This window comes from Austrofundulus limnaeus, unplaced genomic scaffold, assembly GCF_001266775.1.
Source record: "Austrofundulus limnaeus strain Quisiro unplaced genomic scaffold, Austrofundulus_limnaeus-1.0 Scaffold10, whole genome shotgun sequence".
NCBI lineage: Eukaryota > Metazoa > Chordata > Actinopteri > Cyprinodontiformes > Rivulidae > Austrofundulus > Austrofundulus limnaeus.
Window position 1 is genome coordinate 2,817,755 of NW_013952412.1, and position 10,596 is coordinate 2,828,350.

The window sequence follows — 10,596 nt, forward strand, 5'->3', positions numbered from 1 at the left end:
TGGGGGGGGGATTACAAATGCGCAGATGTTTGCATAGTGTGTGGTTTTTTTGTGTGGCTGTAAAAAAAGGCCCTTTTATAAGCTACACCCAAGAATTAAAGTGTAGACCTAATGAAACATTTATATGTGTTTATATAATTTGAAATAAAAACACTGAATATTTTAAAGTACTTTTATTTTCCTTTTTTCCCCTAAAGATACCTCACAGAACACCCATTATTGTCAAGCAGCTAAATTATAAAWTTTTGTTGCAATGAGTTTTAACATCTTTATACTCATGAGATAAAAACCTTTGCTTTATTTAAACAACATGACTACAGTACATCTGGTTCAACCATGTGGCTTGTTTTTAGTTTTTTTTTTTACTGGTGTTATTGTATTTCTTTCTCTTTCTTTTCTTTTGAAAATTAATTAATATCCTTTTTAATACAGTAGATTGCACTTAAAAAAGTTGTTSAAGGAATATTGGTTGTTTGGGACGATTGTCTGCACACTCCAGAGAACATCTGGCTAAGAAACAACAGCTGGACTGACTGCCAGCATATGTTCTTTTCTTTWTTGCTGCCCCTCTGTGTAGACAATAGAATGAACAGGATGGGGTTGCTTTCTGTTGAGAAGGTAGACCTAAGCTTGTGACTCCAGAGAAGAGCCCCCCACTCTCTTGGAGAGCAATTAGACCCTTTCTTATCCACACCTAGAGGCATTATGAGGACTGACAGAAAACCATAATGGTTCATTCTCATTCATGGCACTGCTAGACAGCATGGCAGTATAATGGCAACCTGGGACTCTTTAAGCAATAAAAACAGTAAACTTGTATTTTAAAATATATAAGATGTAAATATCTTATAGTACTTATTTTATTTAATTTTGTATATCTTTAATGTTCATTAATGATACAAGTAATGTAGAGCTACTTGTGAATAGGCCTATTTGGAGCTGAAATCAATAAAATATGGGAAAACCCTAATTCGTTCGATAAAACAAATAGAAAAATGCTTAAGGTTTCTAAAATGCTGATTTTAAATCAGAAGAAGCTCCTACTGAATATCTGACATGTTCTACTTCATTCATTTTACTTCTAGAAGAACTAAATTACATCGGCTTCTCTGTTTTGAACAGAACAAATCGACTTGCCAGTCCCTCCGAGCACGTGTGCTTTGTTTTGCAACGTMATGACGTCACGCGTCAACACAGGAAGTAATTGGACTTTTCGTCTAGTAAACAGATCATACGATTGAACGCTATACACGCACGTCAAGCTCTTAAAGTAAGACTTTTTTTTTAAATAAATGGGATATTACAAGAGGTAACTGAACCTGCAGACTAAACTTAGTTTGTTTACAAGGACAAATACATGTAGCTGAAAGCGATGTTGTAACTGGTTGTAAGCTAGCTCAGTTAGCATCATCGTTTTAAAACAAATGTTCACTCTCGTGCTACACAGCAGCCATGTAACTTGTTTATAATACATGACCTAATTGTGTCATTATAACAAGCCGCTGCAATTTTAAATGTTTATTCTGGGAGCAAAAGCTGTTTACCTGAATGTTTATACCTTAAGTTTTATTATTACTGAAGCAATAAACAAAACACCCTAATTTGTCCAGTTTTTAAATTTTATATTCAAGCAGCTCAAGTCCAGTGGTCAGCTTGAAAAGGTAAAAAGGTAAGTGCTGAACTTGCTTAGTTCAGTGCTTACCTTTGTACCTTTTGAAGCTGTTAATAGAACTTGCTTGTTTCGTATAAAGCCCCAATACCTGAAAACCCAGACTCTGGTTACATTTTAAAGAAAACTAAACGTCTAAAACGATTAAAATAACAAAAGCTATTTTTAAAAAACTATTCATTAAAAATACAGAAAAGACTTTAACATAGACTGATATTAATAACATAAAAAACAAGATTTCATAGAGTAGTAGAGCAGTTTTAAGTAGYGTGTATATAGTATAAATTAGTGTATATCTGTGTTCACAAATTTTTGTATTTTTGTGTGTTCACATAGAATGTACACATGATCTTTTACACCTACTGGAACAAGGACATTAACACATTTACCTGCTGCTGCACAATCATTTGCACTGTTACTATTCAATGTAATTACTCAACCATAATCTGCTGTAATTGCACATCTGTGTTTCTTGTCCGCATTGTGATACTTCACTGCACTGTAGTTATTGGTCTGTTGAGATTGTTTTTGCACTGAAAACAGGCAATTTCTGATTCCTAATGTCAGATTCTGAAACAAAATGTTGTTTTCTATTCTTGMACAATTCTTTATATTATATATTTATTTTTAGTAGTTTTATCATGTCTAGTGAGTGTTAATTTTGTTTTGTGTGTGTACTGTCTATCGTTTTTATAGTAACTAGTGTGTGAACGTTTGAACTGATGCTGCTGTGGCACCTGAATTTCCCCGCTGCGGGACAATAAAGGCTATTTCTTTTCTTTTCTTTTCTTTTCTATTCTATTCTATTCTATTCTATTCTATTCTATTCTATTCTATTCTATTCTAGATCAGTTTGATCAAAAAATGAATTATCAAATGATCAAAATAAATAATGCCTTTTCTATCTTGCAGTCGTAGCGATTTCATTGGCCTTTTGTTCAAATGTTTTGTTTTCATTTTGTTTAGGAATGGGTGTAAAAGGTCTTCAGAGCTTTTTGGAGCGCTGCTGTCCAGAGGCCTGTGTGACGGTGGACTTGAGAGAGATGGCCAGACAACATGTTGCCAAAAACCAGCAAGGTTGTCCATACCCACATAACATAAAGACTGACCTGAGCTTTTAATGGGTTGTCATTGTGGCAGTGGCAGCATGTTGTTATATGTACTAAAATAGTTAAACGTTGAAGCAGAATTAGCAGCATTATAACCTTATTCTAAATTTAGATAATAATACTCTGATGATACTTAACCACATTTTGAGGACACAAGAAAACACAATTAATCAAATGCCAAATCTTCTGTTTTTATTATAAATTACAGACTTTTTATCTATCATTGTTTAAGTTTTAGTAATGTTGATGTCACATGAATATTCCAAAACGTCTTACATCAGAATATTGTGGTTTGAGCAATAAAACTTTATATCATATTGTACTTAAACACTTTTGTTCACCACTGAGCTACAAACTCTTTGTTGCATGCATGTAATCCTTTTACATAAGAGCTGAAACGTCTGATTCAGGGTGTTTTTGCTGAGTAGGTTAGAAAGCAGGCCTCCACTTTTGTTACATGAACATTTTTGCTCTTGTGTAGGTCCCACTCTTGTTGTGGATGGCATGTCTTGTCTTTGCCACTGGTATTCGTGTAAGGACTGGGTGTGTGGGGGCCAGTGGAAGGAATATGTGGAAATCYTGAAGAGCTGGGTGGAGGCGTTCACCTCCGCAGGCATCAGATTGGTCTTTTTCTTTGACGGAGTAGTAGAAGAGCAGAAAAGACAAGAGTGGGTAAGCACAGGCACACAAATCAGAATCTTTATTTTCGTAACAATGAAACATCCTATGATATTTGAGGTGCTATACTCTAGTGGAAAAAAACACAAGATAGAAAATGTAAAATAAAAAGAGAATAATAATAAAACATGAAAAAAACAATGTGGTCACAGTCACACATCCCTTTGCCAGAGTTTAAACAGTACATGTCCTGGGTGGGATTAGTCCTGAAGAAAATTCATGACGTTCCTGAGACAACAGGAATTATGCAGTTAATGTAGAGGACAGCAGACAATCTGCTGGGTGACTGACCCTAATGCCCTTGTGAGTCCATATGGAGATTCAGATTAGGTAGACATAGAGAGATATTGGTGTTTGARCTATAGGTTTCTACTTGATGTTCTCAGAAACAGGTTTCAACCATCAGGTTGTCCTGTGCAGTACTRCATGCACAAGTCAGATTTTTTCAAAATATTCTGCATCTAATTTGTAAAAAAGTGATGTGAACTTGTTTTTTCTTGTAAATTAACGGTCTCAAGATTGTGTAAACAAACAGCATCTTCCGTGTTTCACAGGTAAAGAGGCGACGCAGGGTGAACAGGGATATATCAAAGATTTTCAGTCACATCAAAGAATATGGCGATCAGCCCGGCAGGATGTCTTGCCTGCCATCATGTTTGGCAACATTCACACCTTACGCACTCAAGTGAGTGTTTTCAAATCTGATTACAATTCAGTTACCACCATGCAGAAATGTATACTTTTTACATGAATGTAGATTTGGTGTTTTCTGTAGGTCATTAGGTCAGGAAGTGTTTTGCTCGATACGAGAGGCAGATTATGAGATTGCCAGCTATGCTCGTCAGCATGACAGCATGGGCATTCTGGGACAGGACTCAGACTTCATCATATATAACAGGTTTGTAAAAGTGATTACGTCGTTACACTTGGATTTTCAAAGTGCTTTTTCATGACTGCAAAATGACAGGTATGACCTAAATACTGTCTTGGATTTWGTAATTTATAGATAACAAGTGACAGAGCTGCTGACAAACTGATCTGAACATGCAGTTTTATCTCATCTTTTAAGTGTCCCTTACTTGTCTGTGGCAAAGCTGCGGCTCAACAGCCTAACCACTGTCATGTACGACCGGCAGAGGCTCTGCAGAACCGTTGGACTGGCTGTTCCTCAGCTACCTCTGCTGGCCTGTCTTCTGGGTAACGATGTCGTGTCAGAGGAGCGCGTGCAGCAGATCAGAAACAATGCCACAGCCACATACAGGTACCTGTCAAGTGACTTAGAGCAATTATTTTAGCACAAAGCGGTTTCAAAACTAATTACACAGAATCAGAAAATCTTTAACTAGGCTATCTTTTTAGCAGAAATTTGTGATTTATTATGTCTTTATAATTTACTTTGTCTGTAGAGAGAAAAAAATATATGTAAACAAACCTCTTAACTTTGTTTACAGAAGAACCAGTTCAGTACCATATTCTGGTGCTCCTCAGGATCAGGTGGTCCAGGCTGTAGCCCAGTTTGTGAGCTCTCTTTGTCGCCCAGAAGATGAACAAACTGACCTCGTCCCTCAGTCTCTGAATGCATCAGCTCCTCTGAGAGACCTACTCAAAAAGGGCATCTGCGCTTATTTACTGCCAGGACAGAAAGGGTTTGAGCGAGTGGACATTCCTGCTCTTCCTTCTGCGTTTGAGAAATATGTTAATCCTGAAATATTAAAGGCACGTAAGAAACACATAACAAGCATTTCAGCTTCAAGTCTTTGTTCATTTTCTTTGACATAACAAATCCTACAGTGGTCAAACTTTTTTTTTTTTTTTCTGTGTGGTTTTCCACAGGCATGTAGAGAGAAGCATGTAGCAGCGGACGGTTTTATGGTTTACAGTGTCGTGTGTGCCGGAGTCACAGAATGCAGCAACTCTCTGGAGGATGAGGAGGACACTGAACTGCTGCCTCAGGCCCTCGTCTACAAGCAGTGCAGACAACTCATCTATGGCTTGTTGCTGTTGCTCGGGCAAGATCGTAAGAAGGCAGACACATGGAGTGGGTTATACCCAAACACCAATACATGTGTAAAGATTTACATAAAAAAGAAAACATAAAGCATATCCATTTGGAAACTTGAAAACGTAGCATTCATCTTCATACACAAACAGAACAAAGTCCTCTGGTGGAAAATACGCTTATGAAGAATGTTACGTCTTTTTTGCTTCTTACATTTGCTGTTTAAGAGTTCTTAAGTTTCATAATAGGAAATGTTAAAGTTAAAACTGGATTTTATTCTTGCATTTTCAGGAAGCACTGTGGATATTCCTGTAATCAAAGAGTGGTTTGTCTACCCTGGAAATCCTTTGAAAGAAGCTGACACGGTCCATCCTGTCCCTGTCAACCTCACATGTACTGCTCATTATCATAATAATAAAATAAAAATAATAATACTGTTGCATCAGTGGCCTCTGATGCATCAATGTTTTAGTTATACTAAAAAGACTAATAGACATCAGTTATCTGTTATAAAGTGTTTATTTTTTATTTGTTGTTTTTTTCTGTTTTAATTTGTAGCTGGTGAACCCAGTCTGGACTTCCTGTGGTTCAGCACTGGACCAGAGGTTTCTGCGCTTCGCATTACAGCCTTCCTCTCGATCTTTGATTGCCTYGAGTTTTCTGACTTGTATGGTGCGCTTGAAGACTCCCTCCTGGCTGCTCTTTGTTTGATCACATACATCACCCTACAGGTAATATTAGCTTGGTTATCTAACAGTTTGTTATTATTGTTTTTATATCTATAACCGCATGTAATACGCCAGGGAAAACAGAAAAATATCATATCATTTCATTTTTACACTTCGTCCTTATTTTAGTTCTCAGTCACAAAATAAAAGTATAATACTTGTGTTTTACTTGAAAGTACAGGTAAATATCACATGTGTTATCACCAACTAGGCACTTAAAAGTGATGACGTCTCCTCTGTGATTATTATGTCTCCTGTGGCTGTAGAATCTGCTCTGCTGTTGATGAACGGGTGGTAAATCTGCACCTGCTGATTTACGTAAACAGAAAATGAAAGACCAAATTTATTTGGTGACAATTATACATACAGGTCAGCTTTTGATTTGGGATCAGCATCAATAACATACACACAACAATCATTCCTCTCTTTTGTCAACRTGTGATGTGAAATGAAACACTGCTTGTTGACACTGTTTTGTGTTGGCTGACAGTAGCCATTATCAGCCACACAGAGCCCAGTTTAATCACAGAGGCAGATCTTTGGAACTTCAGCTCTTGCGTCAGCAGCAGGTCTTATAAGCATCCAAWGGCTTTAAATATTTCAAGACATTTTATAATTTACCTCAATACTTTTATGTTCTTATTATGTTTGTGCATTTTAAACTAATGCCTTTTGCGTTTCAAAGAAGTAAGGATTTGTGTATTTTGGATTTTGCACCAAAACAGAGATTAGAGGATGAAAATTAAACTTGCATGCGTCACATTATAAAAAGAAAATACAAATTATGATGCAGTTTCATTGATTAGCCCTGTCACAAACGGTTTTAAAGACTACATATTTTACTCCCCCCTTTTTTTTTTTTTACAAACTGACATGAGCACCAGAGGGCTTTTCTGATATGCTTTGGTCAAAATACAACATCATTATGTTAGGATGAGACATGTTTTAGTATACACACAAAGTACTGAAACAATTGAGGGGAACATTTATATAAGGTATTAATTACAAAAAAAAATTTAAAATTCAGAATTTGTATTTTTTTTTTTCAAAAAATGTTTAGATCTAGCCAAACTTTAGTGAAATATTTATTTAAAGCAAAAAGTGAGTGCAAATTTACAGCAAACAGAATCATTTTAGTCAAAACTATCAAAAAACAAAAGCACCGATTACGGTAGTCAGACGGACATTTTTCCTAATTTGCTCCTTCTAAAGGGTTTTAAACATAAAGTATTTAGACCTTTGTTGTTATGCTGGTTGTAAAATGTTTTGATCAGATGTGTCAAACTGTCAAACACTATGGCCTGTGGGCCATATCTGGCCCTAGTTAACATTTTATTCATCTCCAAAGTCAATACTTTAAATGTAAAATAGTGTCATGGTTTCCTTTTTGTGTCTGTATTCGGTGCATTCTTCCCATGACAGCTGGCCAACTCTCAAGCCAACAAAATGTAGTTTTAAATTTTCAGTAATCTTTGATTTTGGTGTGAAAAGAGCAGCAGAGAATNTTTTTTCAGTTAGGTATGTATGTTCTAAATGCTACATAAAACATAATTTAGAAAAGGTCGTATGTATTTCCATATCTGTTTTGGATAATCACCAACTTTGACTTTGATGTGGAACGAACAACAGGGAATCGACTCTAACAATCTTTTTGTGTTTCTTCTTGTTTTAAAGTAAAATAATTAGATTTTTAGTGAGGGTTTTCTTTTTATAACCTGATTTGCTGGATTGTGATTAAATTAATCTCAGGAATAATAAATGAAAAAGTAGATGGTATGGAGTATGCATGAGAAATGAATGTTGGTGATGTCTTCTAAATGTTTTTTTTCAGTTAGGTATGTATGTTCTAAATGCTACATAAAACATAATTTAGAAAAGGTCGTATGTATTTCCATATCTGTTTTGGATAATCACCAAATATTACCATCTTAGATAGAGAGAGCTGCTGGACTGACAGGCAGGAGTCCAGACAGACTCTAGGCAAACAGACAGACGGTGACTGGCAGTCGCTGATTTGAATGGATGAAGGAGCAACAGACAGACATGAGAGCAGCTTGTCAAACAGACCATTGGACGAGTAGATAATCAGAGATGAGCAGACAGCCCGACACACAATAGTCGTCGTTGTCTGATCACTGCTGCATTCACATTCCACTCTCACTCCTCTATTTAAATAACTCCAGGGTTTGTTTGTTTTGCACACGACTGGGAAGCTTTGTTTCTGCTGTCAGCGTTGTTTCTTTTTCTGTTGAATTGTTGTGCAGCAAGCAGACCAAACAAACGGACCCACACTAAGATGGGATTGAGATGGCAAACCATGTATCGTCCTCTGTGTGTGGTTTTTGTGTATGTTCCAGGTACAAACTTTGTCTCATGAAGACGTAGACGCTTACCTGAGTCAGGCTGTGTCTGTAAGGCTGAAATCCCCCCCACAGCTTCAGCAGATCCAGGTTGGTCACAAACACAAAAACATACAAACATTGTTTTTGGTATTTTTTATTTAAAAAACATTGTTTTTTATTCTGTTCGTGTCACAGACTTTGCTGTGTTCCCTGCCACAAAAAGACAATGTATTTTGGTGTTTACAGTAAACAAAGACATTTTGTGGTAAACAAGCTCTGAAAAAATGTTTCCATTAATAGAAAGCTGAGGGAAAGGAGGAAGAAAGCATGAACATGCTGCTGATTGACTTTCCAAGAATTCATAAAACAGTTAAAAAAAAGAGAGTGAACAAGTATGAGAAAAAGCAGTGATTTTGTTTTAATTTAAACTTCTAAAGCTTTACAATAAAAAAYGTTAGTTGATTTAAAAATTATGGGAAAAATCAAATAAAATTAGTTTTATTGATTAAGCCCAGGAACGATGACATGTTGTCAATGTATTTGTTATTCAAAGGGCAAATTAAATCTTGATTTAAACAAACCATCTATGGGGCTCCAAGTGTAAAACAAAATGTTAAAAAAAGTGTCACTAACACATTTTTATTATTGGTAAATGGTAAATGGTACTGAACTTATAGAGCGCTTTTCAAGTCCCTCCGGACCCCAAAGCGCTTTACACTAACAGACATTCACCCATTCACACTCACATTCACACACTGATGATGGCAAACTACACTGTAGCCACAGCTGCCCTGGGGCACACTGACAGAGGTGGGGCTACCATGCATCGGCGCCACCAGACCCTCTGACCACCATCAGTAGGCAAGTTGGGTGAAGTGTCTTGCCCAAGGACACAACGACTGAGACGGCTGGACGGGGGATCGAACCAGTGACCTTCTGGTTCCAGGACGACTCCCCTAACCACTCAGCCACAGCCACATTTAGTAAAAATTAGCAAAATGTAAGAACAGTAAGCTAATTAACAATAAAATGTTAACTACTGGTAGGTATTTACAATCGGATTGTGAGCTAAATAATGAAAATGGGTTAGTGACATTTTTAAATATTTTATTTTCCACTTGGCACCTTATAATCATGATGATGACAGTAGTAGTGTCTTTTACAGATTACAGCATAAGAAAATCAGCTGTCCTGATTCACTCTCTGGGAAAAAAAATAAATAAATAAAACACTTGTTGTGTTTGCTCCCTTTTTTGTAGTCCCATTTATTTTTACTACWTAATTACCATACTTATGTGAAGTAATTTGTATTTTTGCTGCTTGCCTGTTTTCTACACAATAATTAGATCTGGGCGTTGATTTAGAGAAGAGTCAGAGTTGCAGGAGGAGCTTTCACTGTGTTACTGACATATATGTTAAATTCACAAACCCAGATGCCCAGACTTTACAGCTCATACAGCACATGGAAAAAAGACAGTTATTGATTGTTACACCACGATAAAAACAAAAAAAGGGCTTCTAATAATCAAAGTAGCTCATTTTAATAAAATAGATGACTTGTAATAAACTGAAACAGTTTTGGGGAAACGTAAGCAGGTTTTGATCGTAAGTAGTTCAGTTGCAGCATTCCTCCCCGTGGGACTGTGAGTTTGGTGTGTGTTCTGCGTGTGTGTGACAGGGAGGGTATGTTGGCGACAGTCGGCTGTCTGTCCTGGCTGACGCTCACCACATGGAGCTATTTACACCATACACACTCCACCCCACTGGATGGACACACACAGACACATTTCAGTCTTTGTCCCTGGCCTTTGTGTGTTCTCATGTTCTCTGACTCTTCACATCTGACCACTTTCTCCTCTTCTGTATCTCTTCGTGTTGCTCTCCGTCTCCTGTTTCTCTCAGGTTTTGTGTTAGTGTGTGTTTTCGAGTGCCTTTAGGCCTTTATGTCTCAGTTCAGGGAGCCATTGTTTCCAGAAGATGTTTGACTGGAAGCAGGTGGCAAGCAGGGCTGTGTGTGTGTGTGTGTGTGTGTGTGTGTGTGTGTGTGTGTGTGTGTGTGTGTGTGTGTGTG

The 10,596-nt window shown here is 37.0% G+C and overlaps 1 protein-coding gene across 2 annotated transcripts in view; it reads left to right on the forward strand.

Annotated features, from left to right (window-relative positions):
- The window catches only part of fam120b (family with sequence similarity 120 member B), a 24,194-nt gene that overhangs the window by 4,034 nt on the left and 9,564 nt on the right, over window positions 1-10,596 (forward strand). The window contains exons 1-11 of one of the 2 annotated variants that reach the window (XM_014001837.1): window positions 1,187-1,270; window positions 2,636-2,746; window positions 3,260-3,450; window positions 4,011-4,141; window positions 4,232-4,354; window positions 4,526-4,717; window positions 4,908-5,172; window positions 5,290-5,473; window positions 5,747-5,848; window positions 6,014-6,186; window positions 8,541-8,633. In XM_014001837.1, the coding sequence (XP_013857291.1) occupies window positions 2,638-2,746; window positions 3,260-3,450; window positions 4,011-4,141; window positions 4,232-4,354; window positions 4,526-4,717; window positions 4,908-5,172; window positions 5,290-5,473; window positions 5,747-5,848; window positions 6,014-6,186; window positions 8,541-8,633 (1,563 nt within the window). In that variant the 5' untranslated portion in view covers window positions 1,187-1,270; window positions 2,636-2,637. Of the gene's footprint in view, window positions 1-1,186; window positions 1,271-2,635; window positions 2,747-3,259; window positions 3,451-4,010; window positions 4,142-4,231; window positions 4,355-4,525; window positions 4,718-4,907; window positions 5,173-5,289; window positions 5,474-5,746; window positions 5,849-6,013; window positions 6,187-8,540; window positions 8,634-10,596 lie in introns of those variants that run through there. The other variant, XM_014001838.1, reaches the window with a different exon arrangement.